The 23,288-nt window shown below is 40.8% G+C and overlaps 1 protein-coding gene and 1 pseudogene across 2 annotated transcripts in view; both read left to right on the top strand.

Moving 5' to 3' along the window:
- TRPC4AP (transient receptor potential cation channel subfamily C member 4 associated protein) overlaps positions 1-23,288 on the top strand; it is a 74,549-nt gene that overhangs the window by 25,818 nt on the left and 25,443 nt on the right. For both annotated transcript variants that reach the window (XM_037043925.1, XM_037043924.1), the window contains exons 2-7: positions 524-652; positions 4,847-4,963; positions 9,325-9,382; positions 11,371-11,426; positions 13,743-13,871; positions 19,639-19,846. In XM_037043925.1, the coding sequence (XP_036899820.1) occupies positions 524-652; positions 4,847-4,963; positions 9,325-9,382; positions 11,371-11,426; positions 13,743-13,871; positions 19,639-19,846 (697 nt within the window). The remainder of the gene's footprint in view (positions 1-523; positions 653-4,846; positions 4,964-9,324; positions 9,383-11,370; positions 11,427-13,742; positions 13,872-19,638; positions 19,847-23,288) is intronic.
- LOC118985405 (60S ribosomal protein L9-like) lies at positions 699-2,201 on the top strand (annotated as a pseudogene).

The raw sequence follows: 23,288 nt of genomic DNA, 5'->3' as shown, positions 1-23,288 counted from the left end.
TGAGGCTAGAAAGGAAAGTAGATGATGGGATATGAAGGGTGTTGTATCATAAGGCAAGGGGTTGACTTTTAGCTTAGAGGCTATTGGAGAGCCTTTGAAGGTTTCTAGAAAGAGGACTTTCAATTACTTGTCCTGGGTGGATTTGGGAGGCAGCTGCTTTCCTTTGCCCTGTATGCTGGTACAGTTGTCCCTCAGTATCTGCGGGGCATTGGTTCCAAGACCCCTGCAGATAACAAAATCTGCAGGTGCTCAGGCCCCTTATGTAGAATGGCAGAGAACAACGCGTACAGGCAGCCCTCCACGTCCGTGGACTCCCAACCACAGTTCAGAAATACTGTTTTCAGTCTGCAGTTGGTTGAATCTGTGGATGCGAAACCTGGGGACACAGAGGGCCGACTGTATTTACTGAAAAAAATCCACATGTCGGTGGACCCACACAGTTCAAACTCATGTTGTTCAAGGTCAAATATAGTTCTTTCCTCACTGTAAAATGTTTCTTTCTCTTTTCTTTTTTGACTCACAGTTCACTGAGACTTTTTTGACAGAGAGGGACAAACAGTCCAAATGGAGTGGAATTCCTCAGCTGCTCCTTAAGCTGCATGCAACGAGCCACCTCCACAGTGACTTCGTTGAGTGTCAAAACATCCTCAAGGTAATTCTTTTGGGCCTTGGAGGGACTGCAGTTTAGGGCCTCCAAGTGATACAAGATGTTGGCTTTTTTTTTTTTTTTAGTCTCTCTTTCAGTCTACTTTTTAAAATAGCTTGTTTTTATTATGTAAGCTGTAGAACATTTGGGAAGTTCAGAAAAGTGCAAAGAGGAAAATAAAACTCACCTATAAAGAAAATAAAACCCTCCCACCCAGGGATAATCACCACTGTGTGTGTCCTTCTGGGCGTAGCTTTGTGTCAGTGCTCACTTGATTTGGGAGGTCAGCACTGTGCCCTGGGACTGAGACGGCTTTCTTTTTGAATAAGGTTTAAAAGATCCCATATGGCCGAAGATTCATGGAAGTGGCATTGTGGCTGTTGGTAATTGCAACTTGCATAAGAAGATGGAAGGGACTGGGCTTGGTGCTTGGGAGAGATGATAAAGCAGTTCTCAAATTTGAGCGTGTGTCAGAATCACCTGGAGGACTTGTTCAAACAGAGTGCTGGGCCCCACTACCTGAGTTTCCGATTTAGTAGGTCTGGGGTGACCTTATCTAAACTTCAACTTGGGAAACAGGTCCACATTTGAGTTTAGAGCACCAGCTGTAGCTGCTGTTGAAACCTGTGCAAGTTATATTTGGTCATAATGAAACTTAGTGATGCAGTGTTCTTCAGAGGTGAAGTTTTGGTTATTCTGTCACATAATAAGTCATTCTAAAATATAATACGCTCCAGAATAAGCTTAATCTTTACTTTTAAGAAGAGATGTTTTGGGCCTCATCTACTGAGAGGATGAAGACCACTCTCGGCAATTACTGTCGACATTTCAGAAAATGTGGGCATCTCTCCGAAGGGGTTCACAGTTATTGTAAAGGACCCCAGAGGCATGCTGCTCAGGGACTTCAGTTACATCGATGCAGAGCTCAGTCTCTTTGGAAAGAAAAAGAAGAGACTCCGGGTTGATAAGTGGTGGGGAAAAAGAAAGGAACTGGCCGCTGTTTGTACCGCCTGCAGTCACGTACAGAACATGATCGAGGGCATTGCACTGGGCTCCATTACAAGATGAGGTGTATGTACACTCAGTTCCCCATTGGCGTCATTATTCAGGAGAATGGCTCTTCTGAAATCAGAAATTTCTTGGGTGAAAAATATATCTGCAGGGTTTGGATAAGGTCAGGAGTTCCTTGTTCAGTATCTCAAGCCCAGAAAGGTGAGTTAATTCTTGAAGGAAACAACCTTGAATTTGTGTCAAATTCAGCTGCTTTGGTTCAGCAAAGCCACACCAGTTAAAAACAAGGATACCAGAGAATTTTTGGATGGCATCTATGTTTCTGGAAAAGGAACTCTAGTAGGCTGATGAATAAGATCCAGGTTTGTCCAGCTTCAGAAATGGCAGGATGCCAGATGATTCCTCAGACTTATTTATGGTATTTTAAAGATGCAATAAAAGTCATGTAGTAATTTGAGGGGGAAAAAGATGTTTTGTATTCTTGATCTTCTTAAGAATATTTCTATCCCTTCATTAGGAGTGAAATAATTGTAGCCTTTCACTTGTGTAAGAACACTCTACAAAGAGTTACATATTATTTCATTTGATTCCTGCAAAATCTCTGCGATATGAAAGAAGAGGAGGAGGAGAAAGAAGGGAAGGAGGGAAATGAACATTTGTGTGTGCTTGCTGTGTGATGATCATTTCTTTATTTCATCCAGCAAATACTTATTTGAAATTTACTGTGTTCCTGGCATACTTAATTCTTACGGTAACTTCATGAGATGGGTGGTATTTTCTTTGTGTTAGTCTAGAATATTTTGATTGTAGGTAACAGTACCTCCTTCAAATTGGGGCCCCCCCAAAAAGATCTTTTATTGTTTCACATAATTGGGAAGCACAGGTGTGAATTCAGGAGCTGAACAGAATTAGGTTGTCCATTTCTTATCTTGACCTCTGTGTGTGACCTCAGGTTCCTCTGTGTAATCATAGGTGACATAGATGATCAGGGTGACGTTTCTACAACGTGGGCTAGCCCCTGAGGTGAGAGGAATGAGAGTCTATTGGTTAGGCCTGATCACCTGCTCCTGGTGACAGCCCCAGCCGAACCGTGGGGGAAGTGGGGAGGGGCATTTCCTCTAAGGAAACGGGCTGTTAACCTGAAGCGGAGAGAAAGCTGCTGGGCAGGAAAAATTCAGGTGCTTTTTATATTCTTTTTCGGTTGAAAAAAAATGAGACTCACCCAAAACCCTGTGACTGCTGTATGATGAGCCCAGCTTTGTCCTGTCCAAAGAGAAACTTCCACGGTACTAGGCTGCCAACAGGAAGTGTTTCCTGTCTTTATAGGTTAGAAAAATGAGATCCAGAGAAAGTGGTTCAGTCACTGATTATGTGAGCTGAGGAAACTTTTTAAAATGAGTAAAACTGTACTTACTTCATTGAATTCTTTTAAGGATTAAATGAACTAAAATACAAAAGCCCAGTGCCTGGCATGTAACAGGTGATCTGTAAGAGTGAGTTCTGCTTTTCTTAACGTGTGGTACCTGGACCAGGAACATCAGCCTCCCTTGGGAACTTGTTATAAATGCACTTTCCCAGACCTCACTGTGGACCTGTTGAAATTCTGCAGGTGGGACCCAGTGGTCTGAATTTTAAGAAGCCTGTCAGATGGTTCTGATGCTCACCAGTGTTTGAGCAAGCGGTGTTTGCTCCAGCCCTTTGTGATCCATTTTCCCTCACAGGTTCCTGAGGAGAGAACGTAATGAGGAGGGTCCCGGATTCTTCCTACTCCCTCCCCTGTTGCACCCAAAATTTTCATCCAAAATTTCTTCTGTAAGCACAGACTCTGGAGCCAGACTTGTGTTTCAACCTTGGCTCTGTCTACCACATGTTACACTGACAAGCCTCCTTGGTTTTGGTTTGGAGGCTGGCGGTCAGTCCACTTTTTTTCTTAGATTTATTTATTTATTTTTAGACAGAGAGGAAGGGAGGGGGAAAGAGAGGGAGAGAAACATCAATGTGTGGTTGTCTCTTGCACACCCCCCCACCAGGGACCTGGCCTGCAACCCAGACATGTGCCCTGAGTGGGAATCGAACCGCGACCCTTTGGTTTGGAGGCTGGTGGTTAATCCACTGAGCCATGCCAGCCAGGGCACAAGCTTCCTTATTTGTAAGATTAGGATAAGTTACTATTATTTCTCACGGGGTTGTGAGAATTGAAAGAGATAATACTGTGCTTAGAACCAGGTGTCAAATAAATGAGCTATTACTACTATTACAGTTTTTATTATTATCAACTTTTCTGTAAGACTATTATTTTTTTCTGTTGCCCCATACTCTGTGAACAAAGGATTCTTTGGCCTCTCCAAATCTGGCACTCTCTGCACTGCATTGGCTGTGCTAAATGGCTGCTATGTCTTGGGACCTGAGGCTAATACAAAGAGGAATCCGTTTCAGTCTTCAGGGAACATTTAACCTAGGGAAGAAATAACATATGTTTGTGAAGAGGTACAAAGTCAAAATGCTAAATACCACAGTGAATTACAGATTGCTTTAGGGGTTCAGAGGTGTGTTAGAATGCCTCTGGCTGAGGGGAATTAGAGAAGACTTCCTGAAAGAGGCGATATTTGAGGAATGTTTTGGTTATCTGTTGCTGTAGAACCAGCCATCCCAAAGCTTGGTAGCTTGAAATAATAATCACCATTTATCACTAACAATTTTTGAAGTTGATTGAGGGGTTCTTTTGCTTCATGTGGTGTTGGGTTGGGTATTGAATCATCTAGAAGGTCCAGAGTGACTGTACTCACATGCCTAATAAGCTGATGCTGACTGTCAGCTGGAGATCAGCTATGCTGTCAGTCCTGGTCTCAGTTCCCCTTGTGGCCTCCAGAGGTGTCCAAGTGGGACTTCTCACGGCGTGGTGACTGGGTTCCAAAGCCAAGTTTGCCGATCTTTCTTAAGACCGAGGCCAGCACTGGCGTAGTGTCACTTCTGCTGCACTCTGCTGGGTGGAGTGAGTCACACCAGCCCAGATTCAGTGTGGGAGATGACTCTGTAGGGGCTGTGAATACCAGGAGGTGTGCTTCATTGAGGGCTGTCTTTGGCTCATGGGGGTTTAAGTTGTGATTAAAATGCAGACTGATGCTTGGGTGTCTGGTTTGTGTTAGATACAAAAACTGAATGTCTCTCTGTGCACTTTATTTAAACTAGGAAATCTCTCCTCTTCTCTCCATGGAGGCTATGGCATTTGTCACTGAAGAGAGGAAACTTACCCAAGAAACCACTTACCCCAATACATATATTTTTGACTTGTTTGGAGGTGTTGATGTAAGTAGTTTTTTATTATTTCTATTGCAATTATTACTACTTAATGGTTTGAGAAGTTAACCCTTGAAACAGGAAACATTTCAGAGTAGATAGGAAACATTTGAGAATTTTAACTTTTAAAAGCTCAGTAGCACTCACCTGTTGAAATAGCACAGCTTTTACTTTAGAAGATTGGAATTATTTTAATTGATAGCATGGCCACCTTTGCTTCTGTAAAGCACGAAGTTAAAGGAACGTGTCCTACCTCTGCATCCTCTCCTCAGGGGCACCTGTGATTACTGGTCCTAGCAGATGTCCTTCCGGAGATGTTCTGTGTGTGTGTGCATGCGCGCGTGTGTGTGTGCGTGTGTGTGTGTGTGAGAGAGAGAGAGAGAGAGAGAGAGAATAACCCCACCACCCCCACTTCAGGTGTGTTTTCTCCCCATATAGAGGTGGCATACACAGGGATACACAGGCACATTGCTTTGTGCCCTGCATTTCCATGTGATTTTCTAGCTTGGGTATAGTTTTATTTGTGAATAGGTAATTTGCCTCATTTTCAACAGCTCTGTAGTATTCTGTGGTATGATAGTACCATAATTTATTTACCCAGGCCTCAGGGCATGGGCATTTAGAATTTTCTCACACCTTTCCTATTACAAACAAATTGCAATAAAGGTTTTTGTACGTAATTTTGTGTACCTGTGAATATATCCTGTACCTTTGGGATCAAAGCATCTGTGTCTTTTATTGTTTATGAACTTGTCAGTTTACATACTTGGAGGTTTTTTCCAGCTTTCGTCCCAGTAATGAAGTGTGAGAGTGTCTGCTTACGCACATCATCACCATCGCAGCATGTGCACGTTTTCATGAACTTTGCCGCTGAAGTAGAACTTGCACACAGAGAAACACACCAGTGACAACCACAGAATAAGTTTACCTTTGTCACTTCCACCTGAATCACAAAGTAGAATATTACTGGCACCCACTGGCCTCCTTCACCAAACGTAACATTTTAAGTGTTTTTAGTATTTACTAAGTAGATATGAGAAAATGGTATTTCTTCGTAGTATGTTTACAGTTTTATTGAGATGCAGTTCACATACCACATAATTCAGTCATTTAAAAATGTATGATTCAGGGGTTTAGTGTATTCATAGATAGGTGTAACCATCACTGCAGCCCGTTGTAGAACATTGTACCCCCCCCCAAAGAAACCCATGTTTCAGCTGTTACTCCCCTAGTCCTCCAGCCCCCACCCCCGTCACAGACAACCATCACTCCATTTTCTGTCTCTATAGATATTTCTGTTCTGGACATTTAATAGGAATGGAATCATGTAATATGTGATCAGTTACAGGCTTTTTTTTACTTAGCTTAATATTTTCAAGGTTTATCCATGTTGTTGCACGTGATCAGCACTTTATTCCTTTTTATGGCTGAATAATAGTTTATTGTATGGGTATACCGCATTTGTATATCCATCCTTCAGTGATGGACATTTGGGCTGTTTCTACTTTTTGGCTATTATGAGTAATGGTGCTGTTAACATTTGTGAACAATTTTCTGTGTAGACTTGGATTTTCATTAATTTGGGGTGTGGAAGTGGGATTACAGTGTCATATGGTAACTCTTAGGTTTAATCCTTTGAGGGACCATTTGATTGTCTTCTAAAGCGGCTGCACCATGCCCACCAGCAATGTGTGGGGGCTCCAGGTTTTCCACATCCTCATCAAAACTTGCTGTTATGTGTGTTTTTGAGTATACCCATCCATCCTAGTAGGTGTGAAGTGGTACGTCATGGTTTAGATTTGCATTGGCTAATGGTGTTCACATCTTTTTATGCGCTATTTAGTATTTGTATGTCTTCCTTGGAAAAATGTCTGTGTCCTTTTTTCATTTTTTTTAAAGAGAGAGAAAGAAACATCAATGTGTGGTTGCCTCTCACTTGCCCCCCTACCACTGGAGACCTGGCATGCAACCCAGGCATGTGCTCTGACCGGGAATTGAACTGGCAGCTCTTTGGTGTGCAGGCTGGCACTCAATCCACTGAGCCATACCAGCCAGGGCTCCTTTTCTCATTTTTGAATTGGGTTATCTTTTTATTATCAGTGCTAAGAGTTCTTTGTATATTCTCTCCATAGTTTTTAAAATTTACATTCTTCTATGAATGAGATTGAATATCTTTTTGCATGTTTATAAGTTGTTTCTTTTCTGCTGATTGTCTGTTAGTGGCTTTTGCATTCTTCCTAGTTAGTTATTAGGCTTTTCTCTTACTGATTTTCTAAGTTCTTTCAGGTTGCTATAATAAATGTTACAGACTGAGTAGCTTATAAACAACAAGGAATTTGTTTCTCACACTTGTGGGGCCTGGGCAGTATAAGATCATTGCACTGGCAGGTTTGGTGTCTGGTAAAGGCCCCTTCCAGGTTGCAGACTGCCCACTCCTTCCCACATGGGAAGGGGCTAGGGATCTCTCTGGAGCCCCTTTCGTAAGGGGTGTAATCCCATTGGTGAGGTCTCTGCACTCATGACCTCATCACCCCTGAGGCCCTACCTCTGGATGCCATCACATTAGGCAGCAGGGTTTGACATAGGAATTTGGGGTGATTACAGATATTCAGATCATAGCAATATGTAACTACTCTTCACTTTTTAAGGTCCTTTGTCTTCCCTGTTGTATTTTTTCCTAGTTGGACAATTGACTTTTGACTTTGTTTATGGTTTTAAATGTGAAAAGGAATACTTTTTAGGATGTCAGATTGATCAGTCTTTTCCGTTTATGGCTTCAGAAGTGTGTTTCTTGCTTTCCCCACTGTTGTATGATAAACTGTGTCTATATTCCCTTCTAATATTTTAAAGTTTTTATTATATATGTTTAAATTTTCACATCATCCCAAATTTATTTTGAATGAAGTACTGGGAACCCCCTTGTTCCCCGGGATATCTGTCCTTACACCTGTCACTGGGGTGGCGACGAGGGAGGTTTTCAGGGGGCCACGGGTGTTCTGTGTCTTGAGGTGGGTGGTGATTGTACAGGAATGATGTTCACTGTGTGAAAACCAGAGCGGTACCTGCTGCACCATGTTATCCTTCAATTTTAAAAGAGTTTTCTTTCCTTAGAGATGCCATTTTCTACAAAAGTAAAGATCAAATATTAAACATTTGCACACATGTTGTTTACCATAGACTTTATTTTCTGGTTTCTTCTCAGCATTTGCTCTCCTTGGCAGTCTGAGTGGCCCCATACATTTACTTGCTAGTTGGCTCAAGAGAATCCCCCCCCTTCACTTCTAAATCATTCATCAAGGGATTTACTAAATAGAAAGCAATGTGTTTATGGGAGAAAAAAGAATAATGTGGGTCTCTAGCCTCGTGTCTATTTTAGTGAAAATGTGACTTTCTCTAGCAGGTGCCTGTTCCACCGTAGGACATTTTTGGATCAGTGGTTCTTGGCTTCATGGGGTTTTTCTCTCCTGCAGTGAGTTAGACTGGCCTCTCCAGGAACCTCAGTCTGTTTATAAATACCAGCTTTTGGGTCATTTTTGCCCATCACTGACCTCTAGTTGGGTGCATTTTTCTTGCCAAACTCCCTGTGTTGTTTGTTTGTAAGTCTTCAGTTTTCTTTGCTGTTGCTTAGTTGTCTGTTATTGAATGTGGGTTGTTGCATTGTTCAACTATGACTTCTGAATTGTATTTCCTTGAATTCTGCCAGCTTTTGCTTCATTTATTTTGAGGCTTTGTTATTAAGTACATCTTTGATTGTAATTGTTATATCCTCTTGGTGGCTTGACACTTTTAAAATTGTAAGTTGCCCTCTTGTTTCAACAGAATGGGTTTTTGATGCATATGCTCATTGTAAATAGTTTAATCAAAATTGTGTTGTATTTAAATATGTAAAATGAAAAATTAATTCATATCACCCCCAGTCCCTGTAGAAGTCAGTATTGGCATTTTACAGTCTCTCTTTTGAGATTCTTTTTATAAAAGATTTATAAGAGAAAACAAATGTTCTTTAAGCAAAAGAAGAATCAGTGATACTCTGTGGTTTTTAAAACATCAAGCAACATTGGATCCCAGAGATTACCTAAACTAAATATGCTTATTTTTTAAAATGGGACAAGTGAGGCCATTGGAGGGGCACTGACTTGCCCAAGTTTACATGGGAAACAGGCGGCTAAGCTGGGACTAGAACCCATGTTTTCAGACTTGGTGTGGAGCTCACTGCCCTGAGCCTCGCTGCCATCTGCCTGTGTTGGGAACAAGAGGCTCTTGTAATCCTGTTGTAGATATTTGGGCTGTGAGTTAGCACAGCAGATTATTTGTAAGTTGTACTTTTAATTAATTTTGAAGATTTAATCTTAAAAAAATTTTTTTTGTAGCTCCTTGTAGAAATTCTTATGAGGCCTACAGTCTCCATCCGGGGACAGAAACTGAAAAGTAAGTATACTTGTCAGCCACTTCCTCGTTTTCCAGCCTGCTGATACAGTGGTGGTTTCCAGGAGTGTCTCTTCGTCCCCTTTCTAACTCTTAACAGCGAGAACATGCCCTATATCCCGGCTGCAGGATGCGCTCTCCAATCCCAACTAAGCAGCTCTATTTGTTCAGTTGTACTAGGTAGAAATGCAGGCTGGTGCTTTAAAAGAAAAAGTGTGAAAACCACTGGGCTAACAGAATTACATTTTCGTATGTTTCTAATAGTCCTTGGGTCCAGCTTTTCTGTTTTCTTTGGAAATTCTTACTTCTCATACATTGTTAGTTGAGAGAGTATTCTAATAAGATAAAAAATGTTTTTGTTGTTACTATAAAAGTGATATATACTCTTTGTAAAAAGTTCGATCATTACCAGAATGCATATAGTAAAAAGTAAAAAGGTTTTTAGGTAGTAAATTATTTCTTAAGCTGGGTAGTGGGCACATGGGTGTTATTTTGTTACTCTTCTTTATAATTTATGCATGTTACGAATACTGTTTTTAGGTATTCAATATTTAATTTTAAAAAAGAATAAGTACACTTAGCATTAAAAGCCAGAGATCACTTAATATTTGATGAGCACACTTCTATAAACACCACATACATGTTTTTTAATTAAAACAAAATTTCTTCCCTAACAACATGACATACTTCATAAGACCTCCTTTGTAGGTACAGTAGCAGCTAAGAAGATTCATATATTGATCTTTGAATATTCATATTCAGCTTTTTATTCCCATTTAAATTGGTTCTTCTGTTCTCTGTCTACCCACATAATTTTCCCAGCAAGTAACACCTGGTAATTACTTGTTGGAATACTTACTCTCTCTCACTAGATTTATAAGTAAATCTGCTCTAGAGTTGGTGCTGAATAAATATTTGTTGCATTAATGAATTCTAATTATCTTCAAAAATGAAAGGTCTGGAAATACTGAAATATACTTGTCTGGTTTTCCATCCTTCTTTGAAGTCATAAAATAGATAAACCAAAAAGTCCCAGTAGGCTGAGAGGTAGAGGTGAGAGGTCACAGGACACCCGCAGCATCTCCAGACCCTCTTAGATACCCCCCCCCCCCACGCCCCGGTCAAGCCAGCTTGTCAGGACTGCCTGTTGGGATCTCGCAAGGAGACCCAGCATTTTCAGAGATTGTAGCAGCATAAGGATAAATGGAAACAGTTTTTGGAAATAAAACTAATGCCAAACAAAACACTGTGTCCATGGCTCATACTCAATTTTACCATTTTCTAGTTTGGGGATCATAAAAATTTATTTTTCCTTTTTGTGCTACTCTCCTGTTCCCGCTCACAGGGAAATAGCTAGTCTTTTATGAGATTAATAGGTCGGGCATTAAAAGCCATTTCCATAATGTAAATAACCAACACAAAACAAAATACCTGGTGAGTCTGTGGTAAAAATGTTGTAATTGTTTGCTGCTAGTAGAACTTTCCATAGAAATTTATAAGAGGCATCAATATGCTTATACTTTGGATTCTAATAGTTTAGCTTTTGAAAATGTATCTTGAGAAACCGGTTCAACACAAGCATAAAAGGCTCCTTTTACATATTAAGTTGTTTATTTTTGTCTATTTAAATAGCACAATAAAAAAAACAACTAAAACTAAAGCCTTAGGTATATTCTAAGCAAGCTATTGTACAAAGGGAACATGGCATATTTTAAATGGTGATATCACCACAGATGGAAATTATGAATACTTCGGAGAATAATAAGAAAATGGCTACTGTAGCAAACCAAAAGCAGCTTACAAACTGGTTTGTAGGTGCTGATGGGCCGTGAAAATCTTTGGCAAATAAGGACTGGAATGAGATATGCTTACAGAAAAATAATCATCTTGAAGGAGATTATGAGGAATAGTTTTTGTTTTCAAATAATTTAATACAGGTATACTGTCTTTTTTATGATAAAAATAACCAGTTATTATCCATCTGCTTACAGTAAGTGATGAAATGTCCAAGGACTGCTTGAGCATCCTGTATAATACCTGTGTCTGTGTGAGTACCCTGCCTCTGGGGCTGCATTTTCCTCCCCACCGCGTTTGCAGTGCGTGAGAAGGGAAGATGCAAGTGAGGGTGGTAGGCATGAGAGCTGTCTTCAGACATTGGAGGATTGTGGCGTATTTTATGTGGGTCTGAGAACCGGAACCAACAGGTAGACATTATGGGGAGGCAGTTGACTCTGAAACAACATGAGTTTGAACTGCACAGGTCCACCCATGTGTGACCTGCACATGGTTCAAACCTGTGTTGCTCAGGAGTCATCTGCGTTTTCATTTCACAGTTGGTGTTTGTGGATGCGGAGACCTGACTGTGGTTGCATGTGGACTTTCAACTGCATGTAACCCCTGTGTTAAGGGTCCCTGTGATTGTTAACAGCCAAGCCCTGGAGGTGTCTGAGCCAAGCCAAACTGAACAATTACTTATCAAAGAGGTAGAAGCATTGGAAGGGTGTCTATGACCTTTGAGATACCTCATCATGCCTATTTCTGCATTCTCCTTGTTGGAAGATAAAACAAAACCAAAAGCCCCACCCACATACAGAGCAGGACACTGCTGCATTGACAACTGAGTGAGAAAGAATGGTGAATGAAGGAAGAAATTTAGTAGAAAGAAAAGAGCACAGCACTTAGTACTAGAACTTGATTTTGAATTCTGGCCTTTGGCTTAGTGCTTATTAGTTCCTCTCCCTGAGCTATAGTTTCTTATCAGTAGAGTGCAGTTACTAATCGTACTAACATCAAAGGGTGGTTGTGAGGGCTCAGTGAGATGATAGGTGTAAAAGTACTTTGTAAAGCAGCAGACAAACGTTAGTTTTGATGAGACGTAATACCTTTCTTGGGAACCACTGTGGTAAACTATACACAGTGAGTCGTAATACACAGCGGAATGAAACAAGTGCTGTTGGAGATGTGAAACCTGTATGCTATGACAATACAAAGGAACATTTATTTTCATTTCTTGTCTCATTCAGAAAAAAAGGTTTCAGGCACCTTACAGGAGTATTTTAAATCCACCAAAATCATAAATTTAGATGTAGGTAAGAATGGAAAGGATAAAATAAGGTGAGGATATAGCATACATCTAGGAATTGGGCTGATATAAAAATGTAGACCATCTGCGAATGTAAACTCATCTACATAATGGATGGTGTACATACTTGGGTTTAAGCTTCTTAGCAACCATGGAGAGGGAAGTGCATTTGAACACTTAACACAGCACGCCATCTGGAACAGTGCTGTGCACCAGAAGTACAGTGCCAGCCACTGTACTTTCAATTTCCTTGTAGCAACTTTTAGAGAAAGGAATAAAAAACAGTAGGAATAAGTAAAGTTAATTTTAATAAGTTCAGAGTTCAAACTAAATATAAAGATATTTACATTCTCTTGTTTTGAACCAATCCTTCAAAATGCAGTGTTTTTTACACTTGGCGCATCTCTGTTGAGACTAGCCATATTTCAGGTGCTTGATAGCCACATGTAGCTAGTGGCACAATAGGCACAGACAGAACTATAAGATAAAAATAAACTCACTGTTCAGGAAATGCACAATGATTCTTGTAGCTAAGGCCACAAAGGAATTGTCCTTATTTTTTAAAAAAAGTCTGTATGATGTAAATGACTTTATCATTGATTGGCTTTTAGAGTTGCAAATACCAGTACCCAGGGACTGAGCAGAAAACAAGGAATGTTTGAAGATGCCTTTTTTGGAGTGGGGACTTGTGTTGTGCAAGTTGTGACAAACCTGGAATAAGCATGTCCTGCCTGAAAGACATTTAAATTCAGAAATTTAAAAGTACCGTTTGCTGGTTGAATAAAACTTGGCCTACTGTATGCTAGTTTATAGTTCCTGATATAGGTACCAAGCAGATAGTAGGTCCTGAACCTATGAGGATTATCAAGGGCGGGGGGGGGAGGCATTTGCACATAGTGTTTTGTATGTAGCTTTAAGGATTTAAGACCCAAGCCAAGGGTTCCTGATGTAATGTGGGATTGTGTTTCCTAGTAGCTGGAAGAAATATCTTGCCTTTTTTTTAAGGCTTTATTATTTTTTTTAGAGAGAGGGGAAGGGTAGGAGAGAGGGAGTGAAACATCAATTTCAAAGGGAAACATTGATCAGTTGCTCTTGTATGCCCCCTGACCTGGGACTGAACCCACAACCCAGGCATGTTCCCTGACCGGGAATTGAACTGGCTACCCCTCACCTTGTGAGATGATGCCCAGCCAACTGAGCCACAGGGACAGTGCGTGCTCTTTGTATATGTATATATATTATTTATAACTTATTCTGCCTTTTCTCTCCTCCCTGTGATAGACGGAAGGAGTTACAAAGCGTTTAGCAGAAAAGAATGACTTTGTGATCTTCCTGTTTACACTGATGACGAGTAAGAAGACATTCTTACAAACAGCAACCCTCATTGAAGATATTTTGGGTGTTAAAAAGGTGAGCTATGTCCTCGAGCAGGTGGGTAACCAGATGGGGGAGGGTGTCTAAGATGTTTGGATTCTAAAACCAATTTTCTTTAAAAAGAAAAATTGTTTCATACTCCTAGTGTCAAGTTATCTTTTTGTTACTTAAATATATTCGAATAAAAACTAGGTTAAACTTTATGTACTTAATGATGAGTCTTACTATGATTATAAAACCTAAACAAATATACACATTGAAATTAAACTCATTATAAAACTTGAAAGTTCAGATTGACCTCATGAGTTTAATGTGATGTCTAATGTTACTTTGCAAAATCAAATTGCCCCTCACTAATTATTATAATGCAAGATCTTTTTAGCATACCTACTGCTGTATGCTGTGTGATTTCATTCTCTTGCCGCTTTTCTCTATTTGAACTGCCGTGAAACCTCTGTTCATTAGGATATGTTTCCCTTGGTGATGTTTGACTCTGACTTTCACTTACTAAGTTCACCTCTGTTTTTCTCCATCAGTTGTCAACAGTTAATTGACACCAACACAGGAGACATAAATATGAGCACTGAAGTTCAGCCACTTGGTCATAAGATAGATATTCAGATGATCCAGAATATGCTTTAAAAAAAAAGCTACAATTGAAACGAAAATACTAAATTAAAAATTTATCATCGAGAACTCACAACCCAAAAAAACATACTCACAGACTTCTGTTAGAGCATCACTCCTTTAGATTTTGGGGGTATTGCTTGCTAGGACCTGAAGCCTGTTTCCCCAGTCCTTGTCCCATACCTCCATGTTGGTTGCAGGTTGGCAGATTTCTTTCTCTTACTACTGAGCAGGCAGGAGCCTTTTAGAGTTGGCATTGCTGGGAAAAGGCACCCACATGCATTGTGTTTTCCCCAACTTTTATTTCTGTCTTTTCTGCTGCACTTCTCTCGGGTCCTGTTTGTTATCGCCCAGGCAGAAGATGCATAAGAGGCCCATTGTCTGTAGAAACACATTGGAAATGTGTGCAGGTCCCAGACAGACCCTTTGTGCCCTTTGATGAAAAGGCTTTGTTATTTTTTCACCAACTGTATATTCCAGCCAGTGTGTGAGAGGGGGCTTCCAGGGTGGAAATTCCAGTCTCCCTGGCAGTATCAGCACAGAAGTCTAGAATGGCTTCTGTGTTGCCAGAAATGGTGATGAGTTCTGTTAGATGTTATGGGTACCTCGTTGCAGTTCGCAAGAGAGACATGCCATAAAGAAGCCACAAACTAGGAAAGGGTGTTTGCAACCCATGCAACTAACAAAGGATTAGTAGTCAGAATTTATCAAGAATTCTTAGAAATAGGCAACGAAAAGACAGATAGATCAGTAGAAAAATGGGCAATGGTTGAACAGGCATTTTGCAGAAGAGAAACAAATGGTCCATAAATACAAGAGAAGATGCTTAACCCCATTGGTAATCAGGGAAATGCAAATTGAGACCATAGAGAGACAGAGCAACTTTGGTGAGAATGTACATCATTGATAACACCTCTATACTAATGATACTTTTTTATATCAGTAGAATGTCTTCATCTTTCTTTTGTTTTCTACTTGAGTATGCATGTACTCTGTGACCCGGCATGTAGGTATGCACTGACCTGAGGGCCAGGACATTGGTACTGTGGCCTGAGTCACCTGTAACCTATGCCCAGGCATGTCCGTGGGAAAGCTTATTCCAGAACAGTGATTTTTAGAAATGGAAACAGTAAATTGAAACCAGGAGGTTGTGAAATCAGTTCGGTGGGTCTGCCAGCTCAATAGAAAAGATCAAATTGTACCATGTGAGGGTATTGTTTGAAGTTTTCATTTCATATTTATACACTTATTTATACATTCACTTATGTATGTTTACTGGGTTGTTGTAGAAAATTTATTCCTTGTTCTTGGGCATTGTCAAAATGGTTTGTAATACACTAGCCCAGAAAAACTGCATGTGTGCGTCGAGAAACACAGAACAAAAAACTGAAACCAAGCCTGTGATCCTTCATCAGGAAAATGGGTAAATGTGCTCTCTTCACACAACAGAATATAGGCATACTTTGGAGATACCACAGATGCTGTAATAAAGTGAGCATCACAGTACAGTGAGTTGTAATCTTTTTGCTGGTGGGGGTCTTGCCTTCTCTGTTAAGAATGCAACATCTGTGAAGCTCGATGAAATGAAGAGCAATAAAATGACGTACGCCTGTGTTACAAAGTGGTGGGAGGAAATGAACCATTGCAAAAGGCAACAGCCCAGGTGACTCATAGAAATCATTGCTAGAAGTCAGTTGCAGAAGAAAGTGTGTAGTATGACATTTTTATAAAGCTCAAAAATTAGCAGACTCAAATCACATGACAAAACTGTTTTTAAAGGCAAGGTAGTAATAAAATTCAGGATAGTGGTGGTTACTTCTGGCAGAGAGGCAGGGACATGGGGTAGTAAAGGCACACTCGGCTGTTCACGTCGTTATGTTTCATACCATATGTTGTGTGTATCGAAGAAATAAAGCTTAAAATACATCTGAGCCTTGAACAACACAGGCCTGAACTGCTTGGATCCACTTATACGCAGATTTTTAGTTAATTTTTAAATAAAAAATGTTTTTCTTAAAATCTGCAAGTGTCTTGTATTACATGAACTTGTCTCCTTTTAAAACATCCTTATATTCCTCAGATAATACCAGATGACAAAGAGAATTTTAGAAAATTCCTTAACTTGATATAGGATATCTATTAAAACTTACAGCAAACATTAAATTTAATGTTAAATTTTGGATATATTTCCATTAAAGTCGAGGAAAAGGCGAAACGCCTGTCACTTTCTCTAGATAATTCATTATTTGTGCATATACAGGAAACACCTATAGGGATGTTCATTGCAGCATTGTTTAATAGTGAAAAACTGTAGTTCACCTAAATATATTTATACACAGAATAAATTGTGGAGTAAAATAGTGAAAAACAAGTAAACTCGGCAAGCAGACCTTCAGCCAAGGTAGAGGTATAGGTAGACACACTGTCTCCTCACACAACCAAAAGGACAACGAATTTAAAAACAAAAAACAGCCAGAACTGAAAGAAAATGAACTGCATGGAAGTCTGACAACCAAGGAGTTAAAGAAGAAACATTCATCCAGACCTGTAGGAGGGGTGGACACGGGCAGCTGGGCACAGAGACTCGCGATGAGGTAGTGGCTGGAGGACTGGGGCGGGCACGGCAGCAGCTGGCAGACCCAGCAAGGCGGAGGCTGGCTGGGTGGGCGGTCCCAATTCGCACGCAGATAAACCGGAAGGAACAACTAGGGAGCAAGACAGACTGCACTACCCAGGGTCCCAGCTCGGGGAAGTAAAGCCTCAAATCTCTGATTGAAAACACCTGCGAAGGTTGAGGCGGCAGGGGGAGAAACTCCCAGCCCCACAGGAGAGTTTGTTGGAGAGACCCACTCAAGCCCACCCACTTGGGAATCAGCACCAGAAGGGCCCGATTTACTTGTAGGTAGCCAGGAAGGTGGCTGTGAAAACTGGCAGAGAGCGGAGCAAGCGCCATTGTTTCCTCTCAAACTCCTCCCCCACGTACAGCGTCACAACGCAGCAACCTGAGTTGCCCCACCCCGGTGAATACCCAAGGCTCCGCCCCTTGCTACATAACAGGCAAGCGGAGACAAAAAAAATGGCCAAAATAAAAGAACAGATTAAAGCTCCAGAAAAAATACAACTAAGTGACAAATATATAGTCATCCTATCAGATGCGTAGTTCAAGACACTGATAATCTGGAAGCTCACAGAATTGATTGAATATGGTCACAAATTAGATGAGAAAATGAAGGCTATACTAAGTGAAATAAAGGTACCATGTTTTTTCGGACCATAAGACATACTTAGGTTTTAGAGGAGGAAAATAGGGGAAAAAATTATTTATTTTTTAAAAAATTTTTTAAAATTTATTTATTTATCTTTAGAGGGGAAGGAGAGAGGGAGAGAAACATCAATGTATGGTTGCCTTTAGTGCGTCCCCTGCTGGGAGTTGGCCTGCAGGGAACTGGCCTGCAACCCAGGCATGTGCCCTGACTGGGAATCGAACCGTGATCGTGTGGTTCGCAGGCCCGCGCTCTATCCACTGAGCTACACCAGCCAGGGCTTAAAATATTTAATAACATAGTGTTTCACCAATGTAAATGTAAATAGAACAGCAACATTAACAACCGTTATTCCTCCCAAATTGGGGGGTGGGGTGGGGGAAAGTACGTCTTATAGTCTGAAAAATATGGTAAATGTACAGGGAACCAGCAGTGACTGGAAGGAAACCAGGACTCAAATCAATGGAGAGGACCAGAAGGAAGAAGGAAACATTCAACCAGAACAGAATGAAGAAACAAGAATTCAAAAATATGAGGAGAGGCTTAGGAACCTCCAAGACATCTTTAAGCATTCCAACATCTGAATCATAGGGGTACCAGAAGGAGAAGAGGAAGAGCAAGAAGTTGAAAACTTATTTGAACAAATAATGAAGAACTTCCCTAATCTGGCAAAGGAAATAGACTTCCAAGAAGCTCAGAGAGTCCCAAAGAAGGTGGACCCAAGGAATCATACCAAGGCACATCATAATTACATTAGCTGAGATGAAAGATTAGGAGAGAATCTTAAAAGCAGCAAGAGAAAAGGAGACAGTTACCTACAAAGGAGCTCCCATAAGACTGTCAGCTGATTTCTCAAGAGACCTTGCAGGCAAGAAGGGGCTGGAAAGAAGTATTCTAAGTCATGAAAGGAAAGGACCTACACCCAAGATTGCTCTATCTAACAAAGCTTTCATTTAGAATGGAAGGGCAGATAAAGTGCTTCCCAGATAAAGTCAAGTTAAAGAAGTTCATCATCACCAGCCCTTATTCTATGAAATGTTAAAGGGACTTATCTAAGAAAAAAGATTTAAAAAATATGAACAGTAAAATGACAACAAACTCACAGTTATTAACAGCCACACCTAAAACAAAAACTAAGCAAACAAATAGAACAGGAACAGAATCACAAAAATGGAGATCATGTAGGGGTTATCAGTGGGGGAGGGGGAGAGGAGGAAAAAGCACAGAGAATCAGTAGCATAAATGGTAGGTACAAAACAGACAGGGTGAGGGGGTAAGAATAGTATAGGAGAAGCCAAAGAACTTACATATATGACCGATGGACATGAACTAAAAGTGGGGGAATGTGGGAGGGGGTGTGCAGGGTGGAGGGGAAATGGGACAACTGTAATAGCATAATCAATAAAATGTAGAACAATACAATGCCATATGTTTTTATGGAAATAGTCTTCCATAAGAATCTTCCATAAGTGTAAAAATGTGAGAATAATTGTCACAAAGTTCAAAATAATGGTTGCCTCTGGGTAAAGAGAAGGGAATGCACTGGGTGCGGAAACACAGGCCTTTGGCTATATTTGAAATACGTTATTTCTTAAAACCAAAACACCTGTAATGAATGGTAGTTTATGAGTGGTAGATAAGGCAAAATGAGCCCTATGAGCAAAGGTGGAGAATGAGAACAGTGGTACGTAAAAGGTTTAATCCTCAGACCTGCCCTACGAGGTAGGTTAGTCCCATTTGACAAGTAAACAGAGACTTAGGAGAAGTTCTGTAACTTACCTAAGGTTGCACAGCTGCGTATTGCGGAGCTGGGATTTGAACCAGAGTGGCTGCATTCTTAGGGGAATGCAGAGGAGGAACACATCCAATCTCTAGTGAACTGATGGGAATTGTTTTATTTTTGTCTTCTGTAGGAAATGATCCGACTAGACGAAGTCCCCAATCTGAGTTCCTTAGTATCCAATTTTGATCAGCAACAGCTTGCTAATTTCTGCCGGATTCTGGCTGTCACCATCTCAGAGATGGATACGGGGAATGATGACAAGCACACACTTCTTGCCAAAAATGCTCAGCAGAAGAAGAGCTTGAGCTTGGGGCCTTCTGCAGCTGAAATCAACCAAGGTAAAGTCTCTAAAATCGCAGAATTTTAAGATTGTAGCTATAAGACACCTTATTAAATCATCTATGATTTTTTTAGTATCTCTAGAGATTAATTCATGTGAGCGTACTTGGGTCACTTAGAGTATGCAGTTTGTGTATATTTGTTCATTATTTTGGGGAACCAAGTCCATAGCCTTCATCAGATTTTTGAATGGGTCCAGAACCTAAAAAAAGTTGGAAATCATCGTTTATCAAAGTTACAAATACCTGTACCTTTTGATCCACTAAGCCTCTCTGGGCCTTTATTTTATAGATTATGTATGCACATACATACATACAAGGTTATTTGTTGCAAACAAGACCGCTTACTTTATATAATGGAAAATTGTATAGCTTTTAAGAAAAAAGCATAAAGAAAATCTCTGTATACTCATACAGAAAAATCTCCAAGGCATACTAATGGTAAAAAGAAAAATGCAGAACTGTGTATAAAATATGATGCTTTTTGCATTAAGGTAGGGAGGGGGGACTAATACCAAATGTGTCTGTTTGCTTATATCCAGTTTGTATAAACTGAAAGTATACACAGGAAGTGGCCACCTGTTAGGTGTGGGTATGTTATTTTACATATGTTTGATTTTAAAGCCATATGGGTATATTAGTTATTTAAATTTTAAAAAATACTCTTCTAACTCATCTCCCCAACCTGTTGCTTTTTGGTAGCAAATGAATTCTGTTCTGTTGTCCTCGCCTACGCAGATTTTGGGGAAATTGGGAATATGTCTGTTTGGTCATAAGAGTATAGATGATTCATATTTGAACTAAAATATTTGTGTCTTAAAAAGCTAGCTCTTGAACATTAATAGGCTAGAACCACAGTTGATGGAAACATATCATGTGTACCATGGGGTAAACCAAAAAAACAAGGTGAAATAATAAAAATGTATCACTTAAAAAAGGCAGCAGAGAACCACGGCCATCCTGCAGCAGCCCTAATAATGCTTTGAAAGCACTGCTCTGTTTCTCAAGTTCAGTTGACTGGATGTGCGCATTCCCAGGCCTGTCTGCAGAATTGCTAAGGGCTACCCAGCAGTCTTCCTTCTAGATACTGACTGTGAGTCCCTCGTGACCTCCATTAACATTCTGGTTTTAGTTATGAACACCAGATGGTCATAACTGTACTTGTGGGTTATTAGGGGATGTAATTTTACACTTTGTAGTCATATGCCGAAACAGAAGTGTGTGAACTCCGCAGACCCCAGGTTCGTGGTTCTCCCTTCAGGTTGGTTTTTCTCTCCTGAGTCCATAGCCTTTCTTGGTCTCTGCAGGATTTTCTTTCCCCCTCCTCTTTTCTTATGACTTTGGAAGAGTGCTCAGGTTAGTAAATCATAAAATACACATCCTTAAAATCGTGTGAATTTTACCACAGCTAAAGTACATCTCAAAGCTGATTTAACTGTACATATACGTACACACTGAACAAAAGTCCACATTTGTTCATCTCCTGCTGTGTGGTAGACATTGAGCCAGAAGAACATTTATCTAGAAGCAATTTTATGTAATCCCCTAAGCAGCCCTGTGAAATAAAGATTAGTATTGGGTTAGCCGAAAGTTCGTTTTATTTTTTCCATATGATCGATGGCTATAGTAGCACATAGTTGTCTTTAACTTCATGTGAAACAATTTTGTCAGATTGTATTATGATAGCTGTCATATCAATGTGCACTTTTAAAAAAATATATTTTATTGATTATACCATTATAGTTGTTCTATTCCCCCCCTTCATTCCCCTCCACCTGCACACTCCCTCCCCCACCATTCTCCCCCCCTTAGTTTATAGCCACGTGTCTCAAGTTCTTTGGATTCTATATTTCCCCCACTATTCTCGCCCTCCCCCCTATCTATTTTCTACCTACCATCTATGCTATTTTCTGTGCCTTCTCTCCCCTTCTCCTCCTCCCACTCCCCTGTTTCTAACCCTCCATGTGTTCTTCATTTCTATGGTTCCACTCCTGATCTAGCTGTCCTCTTGGTTTGCTTTTGTTTTAGGTGTGGTTATTAATACCTGTGTGTTTGCTGTCCTTTCACTGTTAATATTATTCATCATCTTTTCCTTATATAAGTCCCTTTAGCATTTCATATAATAAGGGCTTGGTGATGATGAACTCCTTGAACTTGACCTTATCTGAGAAGCACTTTATCTGTCCTTCCATTCTAAATGAAAGTTTTGCTGGATAAAGCAATCTTGGCTGTAGGTCTTTGGATTTCATGACTTGGAATACTTCTTTCCAGCCCCTTCTTGCCTGTAAGGTCTCTTTTGAGAAATCCGCTGACAGTCTGATGGGTACTCCTTTGTAGGTGACTGTCCCCTTATCCCTTGCTGCTTCTAGGATTCTCTCCTTCATTTTAGTCTTGGCTAATGTAATGATGATGTGCCTTGGTGTGCTCCTTCTTGGGTCCAACTTCTTTGGCACTCTCTGAGCTTCCTGGATTTCCTGGAAGTCTATTTCCTTTGCCAGACTGGGGAAGTTCTCCTTTATTATTTGTTCAAATAAGTGTTCCACTCGTGGCTGTTTCTTTCCCCCTTCTAGTACCCCTATAATCTGGATGTTGGAACGTTTAAAGATGTCCTGGAGGTTCCTAAGCCTCTCCTCATAGTTTTGAATTTTCATTTCTTCATTCCTTTCTGGTCGGATGTTTCGTTCTTCCTTCTGGTCCCTTCCATTGATTTGAGTCCCAGTTTCCTTTCCATCGCTATTGGTTTCCTGGACATCTCCCTTCATTTCAATTAGTTTAGCCTTCATATGTTCCTCTAATTTGTGACTGTACTCTACCAATTCTGTGAGCATCCTGATAAATAGTGTCTTAAATTGTGCTTCTGAGAGGCTGGCAATTTCTCGGTCGCTTAGAGTTATCAGCTCTGGGACTTTGAGTTCCTCTTGCGCCATCTTTTGGGCTGTTTGTGCCTGTTCTGTAGCAGGATCGGAGCCCTAAGGTGTTCACTAGAGCAGGGCAACTAAGTCGCTGGGTGGTGACGTTGTATGTGGGGGCGGGGTCAAAGAGGGACAATGGCTTCCCTCTGCCGCCCGCTGCCTCGACCCCCACCGGCACTGCAGCCACCACTGTCACCAGGCCCACATGTTTCGTTCTACTGCACTCGAGTGTGCCACTGCTGTCGGCCCTCCACCACTGGGTTTGTCCCCTGGGGCCTGAGTGGTCCGTCTCACTGTGCGCGAATGTGCGCCCTTGGTCAGTCTGCCCTGCACCCCGACTGGCTTTGGGCTGCCCGCGTGCCTAGCGCCTAGGTCGGGGGATCTGTCCTGCCCGACCCAGCTCCGCTGCTGGTTCCGCCTCTCTTACCGTCCCCGTTGAACGGTTCGTAGCTGTCGGACTTCCGTATAATTCCGTTTTCTGGTCTTTGGGTGTGTTCTAGTTCTCCAAACCTTTGTTGTAGTCAAACTTG

This window comes from Sturnira hondurensis, unplaced genomic scaffold (assembly GCF_014824575.4).
Source record: "Sturnira hondurensis isolate 20B ecotype Veracruz unplaced genomic scaffold, ASM1482457v3 Scaffold0004136, whole genome shotgun sequence".
Taxonomy (NCBI): Eukaryota; Metazoa; Chordata; class Mammalia; order Chiroptera; family Phyllostomidae; genus Sturnira; species Sturnira hondurensis.
This window is presented reverse-complemented; position numbering and strand designations above follow the sequence as displayed.